The sequence below is a fragment of the Oncorhynchus keta genome, chromosome 6 (assembly GCF_023373465.1).
Source record: "Oncorhynchus keta strain PuntledgeMale-10-30-2019 chromosome 6, Oket_V2, whole genome shotgun sequence".
NCBI classification, from domain to species: Eukaryota; Metazoa; Chordata; class Actinopteri; order Salmoniformes; family Salmonidae; genus Oncorhynchus; species Oncorhynchus keta.
This window is the reverse complement of record NC_068426.1, coordinates 40,476,332-40,497,320: the sequence shown is the minus strand read 5'-3', so window position 1 is coordinate 40,497,320 and position 20,989 is coordinate 40,476,332. Positions and strand designations below refer to the sequence as shown.

The 20,989-nt window shown below is 43.4% G+C and overlaps 1 protein-coding gene across 1 annotated transcript in view; it reads left to right on the top strand.

The window, feature by feature from the left end:
• LOC118385524 (sarcoplasmic/endoplasmic reticulum calcium ATPase 2) overlaps nucleotides 1-20,989 on the top strand; it is a 44,066-nt gene that overhangs the window by 6,190 nt on the left and 16,887 nt on the right. The window contains exons 4-5 of the mRNA XM_052521522.1: nucleotides 5,474-5,578; nucleotides 13,762-13,900. Of these exons, the coding sequence (XP_052377482.1) occupies nucleotides 5,474-5,578; nucleotides 13,762-13,900 (244 nt within the window). The remainder of the gene's footprint in view (nucleotides 1-5,473; nucleotides 5,579-13,761; nucleotides 13,901-20,989) is intronic.

The following is a 20,989-nucleotide window of genomic DNA, read 5'->3' as shown; positions in this document are numbered from 1 at the left end:
TATGCTTCCTGGCTGATGTTTTGGTCACTTTTGAATGCTGGTGGTGCTTTCACTAGTGGTAGCATGAGACAGAGTCTACAACCCACACAAGTGGCTCAGGTAGTGCAGCTCATCCAGGATGGCGCATCAATGCGAGCTGTGGCAAGAAGGTTTGCTGTGTCTGTCAGCGTAGTGTCCAGAGCATGGAGGCGCTACCAGGAGACAGGCCAATACATCAGGAGACGTGGAGGAGGCCGTAGGAGGGCAACAACCCAGCAGGAGGACCGCTACCTCAGCCTTTGTGCTAGGAGGAGCACTGCCACAGCCCTGCAAAATGACCTCCAGCAGGCCACAAATGTGCATGCGTCTGCTCAAACGGTCAGAAACAGACTCCATGAGGGTGGTATGAGGGCCCGACGTCCACAGGTGGGGGTTGTGATTACAGCCCAACACCGCGCAGGACGTTCGGCATTTGCCAGAGAACACCAAGATTGGCAAATTCGCCACTGGTGCCCTGTGCGCTTCACAGATGAAAGCAGGTTCACACTGAGCACATGTCACAGAGTCTGGAGACGCCGTGGAGAACGTTCTGCTGCCTGCAACATCCTCCAGCATGACTGGTTTGGCTGTGGGTCAGTCATGGTGTGGGGTGGCATTTCTTTGGGGGGCCCACAGCCCTCCATGTGCTCGCCAGAGGTAGCCTGACTGCCATTAGGTACCGAGATGAGATCCTCAGACCCCTTGTGAGACCATATGCTGGTGCGGTTGGCCCTGGGTTCCTCCTAATGCAAGACAATGCTAGACCTCATGTGGCTGGAGTGTGTCAGCAGTTCCCGCAAGAGGAAGGCATTGATGCTATGGACTGGCCTGCCCATTCCCCAGACCTGAATCCAATTGAGCACATCTGGGATATCATGTCTCGCTCCATCCACCACAGACCAGGAGTTGCTTTAGTCCAGGTCTGGGAGGAGATCCCTCAGGAGACCATCCGCCACCTCATCAGGAGCATGCCCAGGCATTGTAGGGAGGCCATACAGGCACGTGGAGGCCAAACACACTACTGAGCCTCATTTTGACTTGTTTTATGGACATCAAAGTTGGATCAGCCTGTAGTGTGGTTTTCCACTTTAATTTTGAGTGTCACTCCAAATCCAGACCTCCATGGGTTGATACATTTGATTTCCATTGATAATTTGTGTGATTTTGTTGTCAGCACATTCAACTATGTAAAGAAAAAAGTATTTAATAAGAAAATTGCATTAATTCAGATCTAGGATGTGTTATTTTAGTGTTCCCTTTATTTTTTTGAGCGGTGTGTATATACACACACACAGGTCGTTCTCATACAAACACAGACCCTCACTCACAATGACTAGCTAACGTGTACTTTATCCATTTCATTACATCTGTATATATTGCAAATAAAACGTAAAAACAATCACAAATAATATTTTATATTAATTTCAAACAACGGCATGAGAGCAACTTACCAGTCCAAAACCATGTCCTCCCCGTTCAAAAAATATGCCTCAGTTTCAGTCTTCAAAATGGAGTCTTTAAAAAAGCAGATCCGTCTCACTTTCACGATGAATTTCCTCTAAAATTGTTTCTACATTCGTATATCTAGTTTTAGAATTGGCTTTCCTTGACTTACGGTGTTGGATAAATAAACGGCTGAAGATGCGCAAGTCACCGAAATACTGCGTGCGTAATAAGCTTTGCTCCTTCGCCGTATAATTGGCCAAGGCGAAAGAACGGTCCTTACGCCAGTGTTCAATGGAAAGGTTTGTCTTATAACAAGATTTCAAGACGATCAGTGGTCATTGGGTTAAGACAGTCATTCAACGAGACATTGGTCATATAATTGGTGCACAATGGGCTCTTACAACAAAGAATCATGGGATATTGCCGTTTACCTCTGCTCATTGACTTTCTACCCAGCTAGATTTCAAGGCGATCAGTGGTCATTGGGTTAAGACGGTCAATCAACGAGACATTGGTCATATAATTGGTGCACAATGGGCTCTTACAACAAAGAATCATGGGATATTGCCGTTTACCTCTGCTCATTGGCTTTCTACCCAGCTAGATTTCAAGACGATCAGTGGTCATTGGGTTAAGACAGTCATTCAACGAGACATTGGTCATATAATTGGTGCACAATGGGCTCTTACAACAAAGAATCATTGGTGCACAATGGGCTCTTACAACAAAGAATCATGGGATATTGCCGTTTACCTCTGCTCATTGACTTTCTACCCAGCTAGATTTCAAGGCGATCAGTGGTCATTGGGTTAAGACGGTCAGGTCAATCAACGAGACATTGGTCATATAATTGGTGCACAATGGGCTCTTACAACAAAGAATCATGGGATATTGCCGTTTACCTCTGCTCATTGGCTTTCTACCCAGCTAGATTTCAAGACGATCAGTGGTCATTGGGTTAAGACGGTCAATCAACGAGACATTGGTCATATAATTGGTGCACAATGGGCTCCTCACTTGTTGTCTTCCAATCGGTTTTTCCGGGTCAATACGTTCCGCAAAATGACGCATCAGGTTTGGTTGTGTTACAAACAAACAGTTGATTGCAAGGAAACCAAACATGACTGGATAAAGTCAGGGAAAGTCTCTATTTTACGTTGGATGTTACGTCAAATTGAATGACATAAAATTCAACGAGATAAGCGCTCACAATGTTTTGTATTAGGCTCTAAAAAAATGTCATTGTTGCCACACAGCTGCAGTTCCCATTTAAAATAATAAAATGTATTCATTATAATTTGTCTGGCAAACTGTCATGTTAGAGGAAACTTTACAACGTCATCTTCGGGGCGGCAGCGTAGCCTAGTGGTTAGAGCGTTGGACTAGTAACCGGAAGGTTGCGAGTTCAAACCCCCGAGCTGACAAGGTACAAATCTGTCATTCTGCCCCTGAACAGGCAGTTCCCAGGCCGTCATTGAAAATAAGAATATGTTCTTAACTGACTTGCCTGGTTAAATAAAGGTAAAATTAAAATTTTTAAAAATGTAAAATTCTGCCCGGTGCCGTTACGTGGGAACAAACTGAACTGCATGACCAGTCACATCTTCATTCAGCTGTTTGTTCCACAATACACTTTCTTATACGTGTACTTTTTTAAACTGTTATTTACATGATTCTCATCCATCGCGGGCGGCTGTACTATTACCATGCTAGACATATGTTCAACATTGGATTTGATTTCTGTAGCTGGAAGTCCTCATAGTAGGCGCTGACGGGTAGCATTTGTCCACTGACAGCTCTCTGCAATAGTAATTCCCTTGCCTAGATGTATAGATAAAAAAAGCTATTTGATGGGCTTGTGCGGACCACATTTTCAGCCCAGACGAGCCTGGTCACTGTCCAATGGCTTTTTTTTTTACTTTTCTTTTTTTTCTTCACCCAAATTGAATGTCTCCTTGTTACCAAGTTGCCCTGATTTTACAATATTGCTCCCAGCTCTGTTACCTTGACTCTGGCTCATCTCCTCTCCTCTAGTGTTAGGTACTTTTTCGATACGAGAACACAAACGGTTTAGTACCTCTGTCAAATGAAACTTGCAATGTTCCCATATAGCACCGTTCATGGTATACTGGTTGAGCAGATCACGAATATCAGTGTTCCCATATAGCACCGTTCATGGTATACTGGTTGAGCAGATCACGAATATCAGTGTTCCCATATAGCACCGTTCATGGTATACTGGTTGAGCAGATCACGAATATCAGTGTTCCCATATAGCACCGTTCATGGTATACTGGTTGAGCAGATCACGAATATCAGTGTTCCCATATAGCACCGTTCATGGTATACTGGTTGAGCAGATCACGAATATCAGTGTTCCCATATAGCACCGTTCATGGTATACTGGTTGAGCAGATCACGAATATCAGTGTTCCCATATAGCACCGTTCATGGTATACTGGTTGAGCAGATCACGAATATCAGTGTTCCCATATAGCCTGAGTGCACCACTTACTCATTGCTACAACACTGGGAAGCAATATGTTAGCTCCCCACTCATGCTGCACAGAAGTTAACACACTTGAATATGCCCCAGTATCTGTGCGTTAGATGGTGACAATGAGTGTGACTCGTATCCTCTCTAACCCCCCCCAGGAAACCCAGACTTAAACTCCCATTAGACAGCTCTAAAAGCGTTCTCAAAATGTTTGTTACTCACTAAATGTGGAGTTTCGCTGAGCAACCGTCTTCATTCACTTCAACAACAAAAAAAAGAAGGGGGCAAAGTGTAAGAACATTCCATGCAACCTCCAATTGCTCATTACTGCCATGCACCGGGGTATTTGGATATTGCCTTAATATACCATCAATACATTTTTTTTTAAACTATCGTTTAGCCGTCATGAACCATTTCATGGAAATATTTGTCTGTCTTTATTCCTCAGATAGAGCACCAACATCGTATACACACAGGTCTGCTCATTTGCTAGCTAAATTAGAATGTTTGACTAAAACCAGTGCGGCAAGCATTTTCCTGCATAAACGTTTTCAGTCATCGCCTCAATTCACTGGGCCGTGGACTCTACAAGGTGTCAAAGGTGTTCCGCAGGGATGCTGGCCCATGTTGACTTCAGTGCTTACCATGGTTGTGTTAAGTTGGTTGAATGTCCTTTGGGTGGTGGGCCATTCTTGATACACATGGGGAGTGTGAACCCAGCAGCGTTGCAGTTCTTGGCACGTTCAAATCGTTGTGCCTGGCACCTACTACCATACCCCGTTCAAAGGCACTTAAATATTTTGTCTTGCCCATTCACCCTCTGAATGGCACACGTGCACAATTGATGTCTTAGGTTAAAGAAGGATTTTTAAGCCTTGTCTCCTCCCCTTCCTCTACACTGATTTTGAAGTGGATTTAACAAGTGTCATAAGGGATCATGGCTTTCACCTGGTCAGTCAGTCATGGAAAGATCAGGTGCTCCTAATGTTTTGTACAAAAGGTGTAATTTCAAGGATGGTTTCGGTAAGAGAACAGTGCGTAACGGCCAGTTGCTTTTTGGTGGTTCATGTAAACTTAAAAATAAAATATTCTGTTAATTTGTGTTTCGAAATCATTTAGTGTCTGTTAATCCTTTGGAACACAATTTGTTTTTTAGAAGTGGAATGAAAAATACCATCTCGACAGATCGGTGACTTTTGCCTCCCTAAAATCTGTATCAGACCCAAAAATCCCATATCATTGGAGCTGTAGTTAGATAGGTAAAAATGAAGTCAAATGAATAGTAGGATTTGTATAATTGATTCATTTATGCATACGTGGCAATTTTTTTTTTACCTCACATTTATCAAGTATCGTGATACCAAACCTGGTATCGTTACAAGACTAATCTCCTCTACATCCTGAAGCTGATATCTGATTGAGATGTTAATATCAGGTAGTGCAGGGCATAATGTCTAAATCTGTTATGCATGTATTGTTGTCTGACTTGTCTGCCTGTTTGTCCTCTGTTAGGTGCTGGCCTGGTTTGAGGAGGGAGAGGAGACCATCACCGCATTCGTTGAGCCTTTTGTAATTTTGCTGATTCTTATAGCCAATGCGATTGTGGGTGTCTGGCAGGTAAGCAGATCTTTTTGAAATATTTTCCTTTTTTATATGGTTAGCTTCGTTATTCTTTGGGGTCGGATTTACCGTCCTACCCAAACAGTAATTGTTAATTGATTGTAGTAGACCTAGCTTATGATGGGATCAGGCCACATCTCCAGGCCATATAACTTACTTTTATTTTTAACCTTTTTATTTAACTAGGCAAGTCAGTTAAGGACAAATTCTTATTTTCAATGACGGCCTGGGAACAGTGGGTTAACTGCCTTGTTCAGGGGCAGAACAACAGATTTCGGTTACTAGTCCAACACTCCAACCACTAGGCTACCCTGCCGCCCCAATGGGTCTGAACCAATTCCAGGTCACTTTTTTTTTTTTTTACTGCTCATATTACTTTCTGTTTTCCTTTACGAAAATACCTCTTAGTGACAGATGTCCTCTGTGTCAAACTGCATGTAACTTCCAAAGTTGTGCTTAGGGCTGGGGCAGTTATGAAAATGTGTCAACTTGTTGTCATGCAAAAGACTGCCGTTCTCACTGTACCGTAATTGCTGGACTATTAAGTGCACCTGAATATAAGCCGCACCCACTGAATTATTAAAAAAAATATGTATTTTGTACATAAATAAGCCGCACATGTCCATAAGCCAGGTGCCTACCGGTACATTGAAACATTTCTATAAGCCAGGTGCCTACCGGTACGTTGAAACATGTCTATAAGCCAGGTGCCTACCGGTACGTTGAAACATGTCTATAAGCCGCAGGTGCCTACCGGTACATTGAAACATGTCTATAAGCCGCAGGTGCCTACCGGTACATTGAAACATGTCCATAAGCCAGGTGCCTACCGGTACATTGAAACATGTCCATAAGCCAGGTGCCTACCGGTACGTTGAAACATGTCCATAAGCCAGGTGCCTACCGGTACATTGAAACATGTCTATAAGCCAGGTGCCTCCCGGTACATTGAAACATGTCCATAAGCCAGGTGCCTACTGGTACATTGAAACATGTCTATAAGCCAGGTGCCTACCGGTACATTGAAACATGTCTATAAGCCAGGTGCCTACCGGTACGTTGAAACATGTCTATAAGCCAGGTGCCTACCGGTACATTGAAACATGTCTATAAGCCAGGTGCCTACCGGTACATTGAAACATGTCTATAAGCCAGGTGCCTACCGGTACGTTGAAACATGTCTATAAGCCAGGTGCCTACCGTTACATTGAAACATGTCTATAAGCCAGGTGCCTACCGGTACATTGAAACATGTCTATAAGCCAGGTGCCTACTGGTACATTGAAACATGTCTATAAGCCAGGTGCCTACTGGTACATTGAAACATGTCTATAAGCCAGGTGCCTACTGGTACATTGAAACATTTCTATAAGCCAGGTGCCTACCGGTACGTTGAAACATGTCTATAAGCCAGGTGCCTACCGGTACATTGAAACATGTCTATAAGCCAGGTGCCTACCGTTACATTGAAACATGTCTATAAGCCAGGTGCCTACCGGTACATTGAAACATGTCTATAAGCCGCAGGTGCCTACCGGTACGTTGAAACATGTCCATAAGCCAGGTGCCTACCGGTACATTGAAACATGTCCATAAGCCAGGTGCCTACCGGTACATTGAAACATTTCTATAAGCCAGGTGCCTACCGGTACATTGAAACATGTCTATAAGCCAGGTGCCTACCGGTACGTTGAAACATGTCTATAAGCCAGGTGCCTACCGGTACATTGAAACATGTCTATAAGCCAGGTGCCTACCGGTACGTTGAAACATGTCTATAAGCCAGGTGCCTACCGGTACATTGAAACATTTCTATAAGCCAGGTGCCTACCGGTACATTGAAACATTTCTATAAGCCAGGTGCCTACCGGTACATTGAAACATGTCTATAAGCCAGGTGCCTACCGGTACATTGAAACATGTCCATAAGCCAGGTGCCTACCGGTACATTGAAACATGTCTATAAGCCAGGTGCCTACCGGTACATTGAAACATGTCTATAAGCCAGGTGCCTACCGGTACATTGAAACATGTCTATAAGCCAGGTGCCTACCGGTACATTGAAACATTTCTATAAGCCAGGTGCCTACCGGTACATTGAAACATGTCTATAAGCCAGGTGCCTACCGGTACATTGAAACATGTCCATAAGCCAGGTGCCTACCGGTACATTGAAACATTTCTATAAGCCAGGTGCCTACCGGTACATTGAAACATGTCTATAAGCCAGGTGCCTACTGGTACATTGAAACATGTCTATAAGCCAGGTGCCTACCGGTACATTGAAACAAATTAACTTTACATAGCCTTTAAACTAAACACGGCTTGTAACAAAATTAAATGGGCTTTAACGAAACACGGCTTGTAACAAAAATTAAACAGTGGCCTACCAAGAAAGTCATTGGTCACTATCTTCCTCCTCCTGTGCACTGAAACCACTGAAGTCATCTCCTTCGGTGTCGGAGTTGAATAGCCTCAGAATTGCTTCATCCGATGTTGGATCGTTTTCATTGTCGCTCTCATCACTTTCATCCGGAGGCAAATACCCCGCTGAGCTCATGCTGCCCCTTCAACACGCAGCAGTCCAGCCTTTCGAAACCCGTTGATGATAGTGGATTTTTTAAACAATGCTCCGAGCTGTCAGGACCCACTGGCAGACTTGACCATAAGATGCTCTTCGCCTGCGGCCCGTTTTAGTGAAGGATTTCTCCCCACTTGTCATCCAAGCCTCCCACTGAACAAGGAGCGCCACCTTAAATGCACGATTTACACTGATGTCGAGTGGCTGCAAATACTTTGGGCCATCTGCTTTTCTTCACTCTGAAAGCTTTTGTTGTCTTTTTGCACTGAGTCAGTTCCTCACGCTGCTGTTTCCAACGTCTTATCATCGACTCATTAAGGCCAAGCTCCCATGCAGCAGCTCTATTTCCTTTTCCAACAGCCAGATCGATCGCCTTCAACTTGAAAGCTGCATCATATGCATTTCTCCATGTCTTTGCCATGATGAGGGTGACAAAATTACTACCGTAATCAGCATGATGGGAAGATTGAGCGTGCTCTATTTGCGTCACTTTATGTGACGTGCTCAGTTTTGTTGGCGGCATGAATCTTGTCAAAGCGGGAAAAATCCATAAATTAGCCGCGTCATTGTATAAACCCGCGAGGTTCAAAGTGTGGGAATAAAGTAGCGGCTTATAGTCCGGAAATTACGGTAATTTACTGTTAATTAATATAAACACCTTTAGCGTCTCCAGGCCTCCATGCATACAAGCCGCTGATGCGTGCCTTTGGTACATCTGCATGTAATGTACATCAAATGTACATCAATTTAATATACACCATCGCAATGAATAAATTTATTTTAGGCAGGGCTAAAGAAACATGAAGCACTCATTCTGTTCTACTGAAATACATTTTCTTACTGTATGTTATATGGCTATGTGCCATGTCTATAGGCTTGTTCATTTAGTAAACAGGATATGCTTAAGTCCCGTGCAATTATTTAATGTTATGATTTTAACATAATTGAACTTAGCTGAATAAATTAGAAAGGATATTTTTCCCATTACAGAGCGAGTGGCTATGTTGAGTGTAAACGGGATCATTTGAAACAGGTCCTATATGCTGGATTTATTTGGCAACTTTAGAGTTGAATGATACAACCCTCAGAATGTCTTAGAAATCAAAACATACAGTATATGGGATGCACGATGTTACTATAAGCTATTGAGAAAGTAGCAAAAAAAGCTTGCGCGTTCCTTGCCTCAGGTTGCACACGCTGTTCATATTTTCACTTCTACATTTAATCAGGTCTTTACTAAATAAGTACATTTGTTTTGATTTAGAATAGCCCATTATCAAATGGGCAGGTGGGAAAAAGACATCCATATGGCCTTGAATAGTAAATGGAGGCCGCTTTCCAGCTGGTTTGTTTTTCAGACCACTGCGGTTATTTCACTTCATGCATCAACCACTGTTTTAAGGAGCATGCCGCCACTTGCTATATAACTGGTTATATTCTGCCCAAACTCTCTGTGCCATGGGCTCTCAACCCTGTTCCTGCATTTACCCTGTGCTTGGGGAAACGTAGTGAAATCTGTTAAAACCTCTTGGGGCTAGGGGGCAGAATTTTCACTTTTGGATAAATAGTGTGCCCAATTTCAACTTCCTGCTACTCATGCCAAGAATATAAGATATGAATATTATTCATCGATTTGGATAGAAAACACTGAAGATTCTGAAACTGTTTGAATAATGTCTGTGAGTATAACAGAACTTATGTAGCAGGCAAAACCCAGAGGACTAACTGTTCAGATGTTCTTTTTTTTTGCCTCTCTCTGTTCCCTGACCTGTCATTGCCCAAGGATATTTCTTAGGAACCTGTTTTCAGTTCCTACTGCTTCCACTGGATGTCACCAGTCTTTGGTATTTGTTTGAGGTTATTCCTTTGTGCAATGAAGAAGTAGGCCAACTAGGAACTGGGTACACTTTTGTGAGTTGCGCAAGACGTGAAAAGTGGCGCTGGTTTGTTTTCATTCCTGTATTGAACACAGACCCGTCTACAATTTGATTGATTATTAACGTTTAAAAAATACTTAAAGTTGTATTACAAAAGTAGTTTGAAATATTTTGGCAACGTTTATAGGTAACTTTTGAAATATTTTGTAGTGACGTGTGTTTTTTGTAAGCTTTTTTTTCTGTATCAAACTCTCTTTTATAAATGGACATTTTGGATGTATATGGACGGAATTAATCGAACAAAAGGACCAATTGTGATGTTTATGGGACATATTGCAGTGCCAACAAAAGAAGCTTGTCAAAGGTAATGCATGTTTTAAATTTTATTTCAGCGTTTTGTGTAGCGCCTGCAGGGTTGAAGTATGCTAAGGAACATTGATCGTGAAAAAATCAAATAAAATACCACAACGAAATAATTAATTTTTCTGCCTTGCGTAAAATGCGGTAGCCTAACAGCACAATCAATATTTTAATTCATATTTTTTCAGGCTTTTACCCATAGGTCTATGCTTATGCATAAACTATGCTTGTTGGATGTTTTTGAATGAAAAATCACCTTAGTGCTGTCCATTTCATTCTGTTAGGCTTTGAAACATCCACAGGGACCATGTTTTTCACTCTGTTTCAACCTGTTCATAAATTTGAAGAATTTTAATCACAGTGAGGTGAGTTTTGATAAGTGTGTGATGCGATTTACATTGATGTCAGAGTAGTTAGAGGGACAATAGAGCCCTGAGTACCAGGCCATTAGGACCTGATGGAGGGACAATAGAGCCCTGAGTACCAGGCCATTAGCAACCGTATGTTTGTTTGTTGGGTACCTGAGTACCAGGCCATTAGCAACCATATGTTTGTTAGTTGGGTACCTGAGTACCAGGCCATTAGCAACCATATGTTTGTTAGTTGGGTACCTGAGTACCAGGCCATTGGCAACCATATGTTTGTTAGTTGGGTACCTGAGTACCAGGCCATTAGCAACCATATATTTGTTAGTTGGGTACCTGAGTACCATTGGATGCCAGGAAGAGGGTTTGGAGGGATCCCCGTGGACGTCCTCTGGTCAGTTCGTCTGCCTGTCCAAACGATCCTTCAAACCTTGGGGGCAGAAAATGCCATGAACAAAAAGACAGTTAAAAATAGATCCAAGCTTTGAGCTGAACCAGAGGCTATTCTTCTGTCCTCTGTGAAACAGGATAATTAATCTATACACTGGGCATGTAGCTACCCACATTTTAAAACCTTAGTTATTTAGTTTAGAAGTTGAAGTCAGTCGGTTGAATCACGGCTGTGTGATTGTGTTGCCAGCCAGGTGCATTACATTTAAAAAATCCCTAGATGCAGAGGGGGATGGAGTAGGATAGTGAAACCTCAGTTATGACGAAAATGATTAGCCTATATGAATGGTTTTCAATGTAAAACTCCAGATCTAGATAACTCTCCCCATCCAGGCTAAAGATAGAGCAGGCATCCCACCGGAGCCCCGGGCCTGGAGCAGAGTGAGAAGAGGTCACCCTGAAACCCTCGTCCCACTTTCTTCCCCTTGGTTTTATTTTAATCTGCGTTCATTACCCTGAAGCCGTTGCCTACCCCAGCCCCCCTCCCCTGCCACTTGCCAAGTTCTCCCTCAGTCTTTTTTTTATTTTATCCCTGAATGGCACAACCTGTATGGTTGTACAGGAGCAAGCTTGGAGGCACACAGCCCAATTACCTTGCTTTCTGCCCTTTTTTCTTCTTCAATCAAACTTGGAGTAGAGGCAGGAGCGGATCATCCTGGAGTGAGGCCTGCTCGTGGGGCACAGGGACTCCCTAGCATCAGCCTGGCGGATGGCAACGCAACATTTAAAAGAACACTGAATAATGCCGGACGTCTCGGCAAGCGAGGCGGAAACAGGCCAGTTAGTGTAGGAGGATGGAAGTGATGGGTCAACAGTAAATGTTTAACATATTCCAAATGTGTTGTCAAGAGTGAAACAAAATGCTATGATATCTAGTTTCATCACCTTTTTTAAATTTAGTTTTGTGAGGTAGATTGACAATGAATCTCTTGGCACAGGCCAAGGTTGTGGCGAGGTTATTTTAAATGAAATGGTTCTGTTGGGTACTTGTCCACACACAGCCTGAGGGAATCCCATTAAAGCAGGTTAATACAATCTGTCTGTTTTTAGTTATACCTTTTTGGTCATTAGTGTCATTGGCCACTGGAGTTTTAGTAATAGAGCAGTATTTGTTTTGTTGCCTTGTGGGCTTCTTCATCCTGTGTATTTCTGAGATATTCCTCAAACAAGAGGATGACAATTTTGTCTAGACATAGAAACCCCGTGGTGAGTCGTTCTAAGTGTCTTATTACCCACATTCCAAAAGGACACATTGTAATTCGCAACATTCTCTTGGCTCTTATTTGACCAATTGTTTACACTGCCGCTGAACACACCTCAGTCGCTCACTACAGTGTGTGGCTCTGTGAAATGCTTCACGACATTCTGTCCCTCTTTGCTTAGCTGCTGTTGTCGTCTGGTGAGTTTATAATTTATTCTCTAGCCCCTGTTGAGGGTTATGCAAGAGAAGAGCCGTTCGTTATCTATCAGCTTGACTGGGGACGGTGAGGATGACATATGTTCAGAATACCCTTCGTATTTCTATGCAGTCCCCATACCCTACTTCAATAGAGGTGCCTTGGACCAATCAATGCCCACAACGACAACCGTTAACCTACAACACTCACCCTGCCACCTGTGTTTTTAACGAAGACATGTTCCCATACAATGAGAAATCCAGCAGGCGTACCCTGACCCTGGGCTGGGCGGTATACCATATTTTATGATATACCGCTATTGATGCAGGGACCGGTTTGGGTTTTTACTTTACCTTCTACAGCGGTATTTGAATGTTTGGTTTGTTAAAATGTGATACGCCATGTGTAATGTCAATTTGTATAGTTTACTTTGCTACTTGAGTCCTCTCTCTCTCTGCTCTTTCTCTCCATGCCACTTTCAACACAGATCTAGCCACGCCCCCTGAGATCACTCACTACTCATAAAGCAAATATACAACTTTTGTTATTCAAAAACTAAACATACCGTCATACAATTTTTAATAATTTTTTTATATCCTGATATATTTTGGCCGTCTTGCCCTGTCCAGAGTGCTATCGGGCTGGCTGCCTGTGACTGTCCCTCAGGGAGTAATCACACAGAGGTTTAAGTTAAGCAGATCGCTGGCTGAGTACACCAGTCCTCAGCCATATCCGAGGGCACACTGACTGATGTTAAGCTTACAATATGTTAAAAACACAATCCAGTTGAATGAACCAGCAATGTATTGTTTCATTACACTTGATTCTGGGCTCAATTTTAGATGTAATTGCCCTTTTTTTCCTCCCTTTTGGTCCTTTTGTTTTTCTTTTGTGTATATGAGAGATCCACAGATCAGCATTTGTAAATACTGTGATATTTCTGTCTTACAATATTCAATGATTTTCTGTGTGGATATACTTCTCTCTTGGGTTTGATTCCTTTCTCAGCTTGAGGGTCACTGTTCTAGTGATCATTCCCATTGTTGAACCATCTCTAAATTCTGTGTGGGATCTTGTCATCAACACACACTTAAAATTGACCTTTTATCTCTGAATAATATTGATTGATCTGGTGGTTTTTGTCTTACAGGAGCGAAATGCAGAGAATGCCATTGAAGCGCTCAAAGAGTACGAGCCAGAGATGGGCAAGGTGTACCGGCAGGACAGGAAAAGTGTGCAGAGGATCAAGTCCAGGGACCTTGTACCAGGGGACATCGTGGAGGTGGCTGGTAAGATTTTTTAATTTTTTTATTTATTTTACCTTTATTTAACCAGGCAAGTCAGTTAAGAACATATTCTTATTTTCAATGACGGCCTGGGAACTGCCTGTTCAGGGGCAGAACGACAGATTTGTACCTTGTCAGCTCGGGGGTTTGAACTCGCAACCTTCCGGTTACTAGTCCAACGCTCTAACCACTAGGCTACGCTGCCGCCCCTAGATAGATGCTTCTAATACACTGAGTGGTGACTCAAACCTCTCTGTAGGAACTGGCTATTAACTGATGATTTGGTTGTCAACCAACCCCACACATGACTTCCCCTGGACACTGTATTCAGACCCCTTGACTTTTTCCACATTTTATTACCTTAGTCTTATTCCAAAATAGATTTTAAAATAATGTTTACTCAGCAATCTACACACAATACCCCCATAATGAAACAGGTTTTTAGAATTTTCTAATTTATAAAAAATAAAACCCATCACATTTACATAAATATTCAAACCTTTTCAAACCTTTACTCAGTACTTTGTTGAAGCACCTTTGGCAGCGATTACATCCTCAAGTCTTGGGTATGATGCTACAAGCTTGGCACACTTGTATTTGAGGAGTTTCTCCCACTCTTTGCAGATCCTCTCAAGCTCTGTCAGGTTGGATGGGGAGCATCGCTGCACAGCTCTTTTCAGGTCTCTCCAGAGATGTTCGATCGAGTTAAATGTCCGAGCTCTGGCTAGTCCACTAATTGACATTCAGAGACTTATCCTGAAGCCACTCCTGCGTTGTCTTGGCTGTGTGCTTAGGGTCATTGTCATGTTGGAAGGTGAACCGTCGCCCCAATCTGAGGTCCTGAGTGCTCTAGAGCAGGTTTTTTATCAAGGATCTCTCTGTTTTGAGCTGTTCATCTTTGCCTCTCTCCTGACTAGTCTCCCAGTCCCTGCCGCTAAATCATCGCCACAGCATAATGCTGCCGCCACCCTGCTTCACCGTAGGGGTTGTGCCAGGTTTAATCCAGAGGTGACGCTCGGCATTCAGGCCAAAAGAGGTCAATCTTGGTTTCGTCAGGCCAGCGCTAGGAAGTGGTTTCAAACTTCTTCCCTTTTAAGAATGATGGACGCCACTGTGTTCTTGGGTACCTTCAAAACTTCAGAAATGTTTGGTACCCTTTCCCAGATCTGTGCCTCAACACAATCCTGTCTTGGAGGTCTACGAACAATTCCTTTGACCTCATGCTTGGTTTTTGCTCTGACATGCACTGTCAACTGTGAGACCTTTTTATATAGACAGGTGCGCCTTTCCAAATGTCATACATCATCCATCCCTAATATATAAATAGATTGTGCATCCCTAATATATAAATTGATTGTGCATCTCTAATTATATATTAATTAGAGATGCCCATATTAGTGAGCATAGCGGAATAGGCCGATATTAGCTAAAAATGCCAACATCGGTATCGCCCCGATGTCTAGATTAACGCCGATGTGCAAGACCGATGTCAAAGCTGACTTGCATACCTAATATAATGTAGGTACATGACACAATGTACATTTTTGCACTACACATGCAACACAGCATTCCTAACCTAGCCCACAATGTCTGCTGTGTGGATCGAACAGTCATTTGACAGAGTAAGAATTTCAGTGCGACAACATAAAGATAATGGAATTCATTGACCTTGACAATCAACCGTTCTGTTGTGGATGATGTTGGCTTTCGCCAACTGGTCGAGCACCGGTACACACGACCAAGTGAGCTATCTTTGCGGAATTTGCGTTTTGCCTTCAAAATAAAAAGTACGCCTTTGAAAGTGATGCAGAAGATTACAAGTGGTGGAATCATGCCATGTCTAACGTTATCTAGTAAAATAAGGTTGGAATGTGAAGCAATGACATACGAGTCTACTCTGTGACACCCACAGAACACAACTGTTGAGAGTTTATACAAATATTAGTGTTGTAGCTGTTATCGCAGTACTGTGACTGAAATCACCTCCCCAGTCAGCCTATTGAACTGTAGAGCTTTAACTAAGGATTGAGGCTCAATGAAATGAGCTATCAGTCTACTCAATACCCAATATATTTTTTTCCTAACATCCTCAGAGTTATCAGACTCCAGAACATCCACGCGGTATTGTTTTTCCTCTGGAATAGTGTTCAATAGTGTTGACAAATGTGGCTCAATTCAGTTTCAGAATCCCGCAATAAGAGCTAATGTTCTCTGGGTGTCACTGAGTAGACTGATACCCCGTGCCATTGAGCCACAATCCATAGGTAAGGCTCTGCAATTCTAAAGTATAATACAGGATCACCACTTTGTCATGTGATCACCAGATTTTTGTCCCCAAAAAATAATATATATTTTTTGTAATATAACATTGCAACCTCTTTCAGCATTATCTATTAAATAATGGCACAATTCTACTATTTCTATTCATTTGCGTCACTATCAATGACATACCTTGTTATTTTGAAGGATAAATGCAAAGTCCACTATTGTGGCTAATCCTTATTGTGGTTAGCTTCACATAGATGGGTCCGAAACACCATTAATAAAATAAGAACTGCCTTATAAATTACGGTCATTTTAGATGACAGCTACATAGTTAGCTAGCTACTGAAACTACAGATTGTAGTTCAGGTCCTGATTGGTCACCTAGTGTTATTTTACATGCAAAAGACCCAAACGGCGTAGAAATCCTGGTTGATAATGAAACTGAACAATGCAACGGCACAGCAAGTAAGTGAAAGAAATAGGATTGATTTTTGTTTACATTAGTAAATGTCCACAAAATAACTTGTGTTATTGAACTAGGCAAGTCGGTTAAGAACGAATTCTTATTTACTATGACGGCCCGGATGACGCTGGACAAATTGTGTGCCTCCCTATGGGACCCCCAATCACGACAGGATGTGATACAGCCTGGATTCGAACCGTGGACTGTATTATGCCTCTTGCACTGAGATGCAGTGCCTTAGACTGCTTTGTATGTAACTATTTAACTGTACTAGAATGCTTAAGGCTGCTAAACATTTTAACATCGGTATTGTTTGTTTTGTCAAGGAAGATATTGGTATTGGCCAAAAATGTCATATCGGTGCATCACTAATATATATGCTGGGCGACATGGCTAAAATATTATATTCTAAATTATTTCAATGGATCTTTCTACATTCCGATTTGTTTTCTGTTCAATTTAAAATAATTTTCCATCAATTTCTGCATTTCCTACACTAATTTGAGATCAATTCCACACTGCCACGATATGGACAAAAATTAGGCTGTATTTTTAACCAAATGTTGCAGTTGCGATTTTAGATCAAAACACTTGGGTGAACTTTGGCAATCATGGAAATACAATGTTTATTCCAATTCTGTAGTTATAAATAATAGAGGTCACTTTGAATACAGTGTTTGACATGACGACTAATGACAATGCCATGGATGAGTTATTGTGACAGTGTAGGAACCAAAGTGATGTTCTGTGTTTCCTAGGGGACCCTGTAATCTTTGGCTACATTAAATCTTTATTTGTATAGCCAACACATTCATGCTTTGCCTATTCCTCTTTGATTTAGAACACACTGTTGCACAAACAACATGCTGATTTTAAGCCTCCACCAGCACTGGTCTCGGGCTGTATTAGCTACCCACGTTGGTACTAGCCGGCTAACTAGCGATTAGCATTAGTGGCCAACACGATTTAGCTTAACGTGCTAAGAAAATACAAACTAGCTGTTTGCACATGTAGAAACACAAACTAATATTGTAATTATAGGATCCTTGTGGATTTATAAGATCAAATTGAAAACAACATTGTTGTCATCAACATTGTTGCATGTGATGCATTGACCATGCAGACTGAACGAAAGTGTCCCGATCTTGTGATACGGCCCGGGATCGAAGAGCTGCGCCATCCGGGACCCCCCCCCCCGGGGGGGGGCTGTAACTTAACATGTGGGAAAGGTCTTGGTGTCGGAATATGTTCCCAATGCGCCATCTCTGCTTAGGTTTGATAAACTATTCTCCGGTGATAACACACATTGTTTGGGGAGAGGGGGGCGTGCAGGTTTGTCTTTTTTTAGATGTGTGTGAGTATTTTGTATTTCATATTTGTGTTTTTTTAGTGGGCATGCATGTTCTTTCATGTATGCAGATGGAGCTGTTTGATCGTAGTGCTCTGATGATAAGCAGAGGGGGATCAAAGCTGTGTTGCTCCTGATCTCCGCTCCTCTCTCTCCTGTCACCACCGCTAAACCCCGAGATCAGATACCACCTGGCATTGGCTCTGCGAATTGATTTACAGATGCATTCACTGCAATTGATAAACCCAAACACTCTTTGATCGTGGCTGGTAAATGTTTCAATGTCTGATGTAGACAACTGAGCTCAACCTTTTTTTAAAGTTTCACTGTACTTAATTAATCACCTCCAATGAGGGACATTACTGCTCTAAGCAGTTGACGCTCACGCTACTGCCAACAGATTATCAATGTAAAACTGGCCACTGTTTCTCTCTGGAGGGACAGACGCTGGGTGAGGATGTTTGCATGAGAACACCCCCTACATTTGTCAAATCTACCTGTACCTCGCCAGGCTGCGGTGGAACAGGTGCTTGAGATGAAAGATTAAGTAGGCTCTGCTAAAAAGGGAAGTTATTTGTTTGGGATGTAGATAACACTCCCCCAACTTGCACATCCACCCTGCTGATCACTGCTCATCTCCCTGACTAATCCAATACAATGGCTGCACCAGGTGATTGGCGTTGTTACATGAGACCATGAGAGCTGTAAACCAATTGAGGGTCATTCAAATTAGTTGAGTCTCTGTGTGGGTGGGGGGGGTGGTTGTGATAAGAATAGGGTTACGGTGAAACCAGACTACAGCGGCCTCAGTCCCCATGTCCCAACTGGGTGTTAGATCCACCACCCTTTTCCATGGCTTCCTTTCTCTTGTCACCTGGCCTCCTCACAGATTGACTGTTCTCCTTCAGCGTCACTCAATACACCGCCCTGTCCTTCAGCGTCACTCAATACACTGCCCTGTCCTTCAGCGTCACTCAATACACTGCCCTGTCCTTCAGCGTCACTCAATACACTGCCCTGTCCTTCAGCGTTCACTCAATACACTGCCCTGTCCTTCAGCGTCACTCAACCGCCCTGTACACTGCCCTGTCCTTCAGCGTCACTCAATACACTGCCCTGTCCTTCAGCGTCACTCAATACACCGCCCTGTCCTTCAGCGTCACTCAATACACCGCCCTGTCCTTCAGCGTCACTCAATACACCGCCCTGTCCTTCAGCGTCACTCAATACACCGCCCTGTCCTTCAGCGTCACTCAATACACCGCCCTGTCCTTCAGCGTCACTCAATACACCGCCCTGTCCTTCAGCGTCACTCAATACACCGCCCTGTCCTTCAGCGTCACTCAATACACCGCCCTGTCCACTATTTTTTTTTATCCTCGTCTTTCTCTCTTTGTCACCCACCTTCCTAGAAAATGACTTTGCCTTTTCTTTCAACCCAAAAGGAAGGTTGGGGGCATTCTTCCTATTCTTCATTAGTTTACTTGCCAGTAACCCTGCTCAGTTTGTGGCACACACCAAAATTGTCCAGTCTGTCTCACACACACTGATTGGGTGCTCATCTACATGCATACAGCCAAGCCAATCAGTGCGGTCGCATCAGGTCAAAACCCAAGCGCCACACCTGCCTCCCTTTTTTAAATTACATCAATGGTCAGATATCTGCCCTACTGTTACACCACAATAAACACGTTTTACATGACTGAGCGGTTTCATGTGGATAGTTAAAAAAATATATATATTTTTATTGGTACCATTGGTACTGGCTGCCTCCTAGTGGACTTTGGGTTCTCTGCAAGCATGGGGTCAGAGCAGAGTTTCTGAGATTGTTGAAAGGTGGAAGAGGGGTGGGGTTGACAGTCCTGGAGCAGAGTGACCGGGAATGCTGTCCGCACTGGAGGATAAACCTAGCCTTGACAACTGCTAAGTGAAAGCCACAGCAGACGACGTGGTGAAGGCAGTCTCAGTTTTCTGGCACGCGCCTCCGCTCCCCCCCACACAGTGGTGGTGCATACGAGTGGGGTGGACGACCTCAACATGAGCTGAGGCGCGTGCCAGAAACCTGAGACTGCCTTCACCACGTCGTCTGCTGTGGCCTGGCTGAGTGGCTTCAACCCCCCTGAGAGGACTAGGGCGACCAGGTGTGATCTAGAGTGGAAGCCACTGCTTAGCAGTTGTCAAGCCTAGGTTTATCCTCCATTGCGAACAGCATTCCCGGTCACTCGGCTCCAGGTTGCCTGATTCAGAGATTCCCTTCCTCGTTTCTCTTTTCACCCACAGTTGGCCGTCAAGAACAAGGATTCTGTGTGATATTTCCTAAAACATCACAACCGCAGCAGGTCATTTGCCAGCTCTCCTTCCAGGACTTTTTTTTCTTCTTGTCCAACTGATTTGGCGTTACCCCCCCCCCCCATTCAGCATTCAGACCCTCACCAACCAACTGTTGCCATGGCAATAACCCCGACCCCTTCAAGCCACAACATCCTGTATATAGGAATCAAACAAGTGCGCTCTCTTTCCTTTGCTCTCTCACTACACATCCACCATGGCAGGTGACTCTCAGAATAGGTGAAACGACCCAAGAAACTGCAGGCCTACGTGCAGCCTCGCCAGGGAGTAGTAAGGAGTACCCCCCCCCCGTGCAGACAGCCCTGGGTGAATGTTTACCAGGGCAGGAGGGGTGACATGACCTGCTTTTTTGCCACTTGTGGTCTGCAATAACAAGTTTTCCACACAAGCATACAGGACCACCACTGCAGCGAAGGCCAGGTTCCATGTCACAAAGCATGCACATGCACATTAGTGAGTGTTAATCTTTGTGCTGAAAAGGATTGCCTTGGTCTTTGTGCTGAAAAGGATTGCCTTGGTCTTTGTGCTGAAAAGGATTGCCTTGGTCTTTGTGCTGGATTGCCTTGGTCTTTGTGCTGAAAAGGATTGCCTTGGTCTTTGTGCTGAAAAGGATTGCCTTGGCCTTTGTGCTGAAAAGGATTGCCTTGGTCTTTGTGCTGAAAAGGAT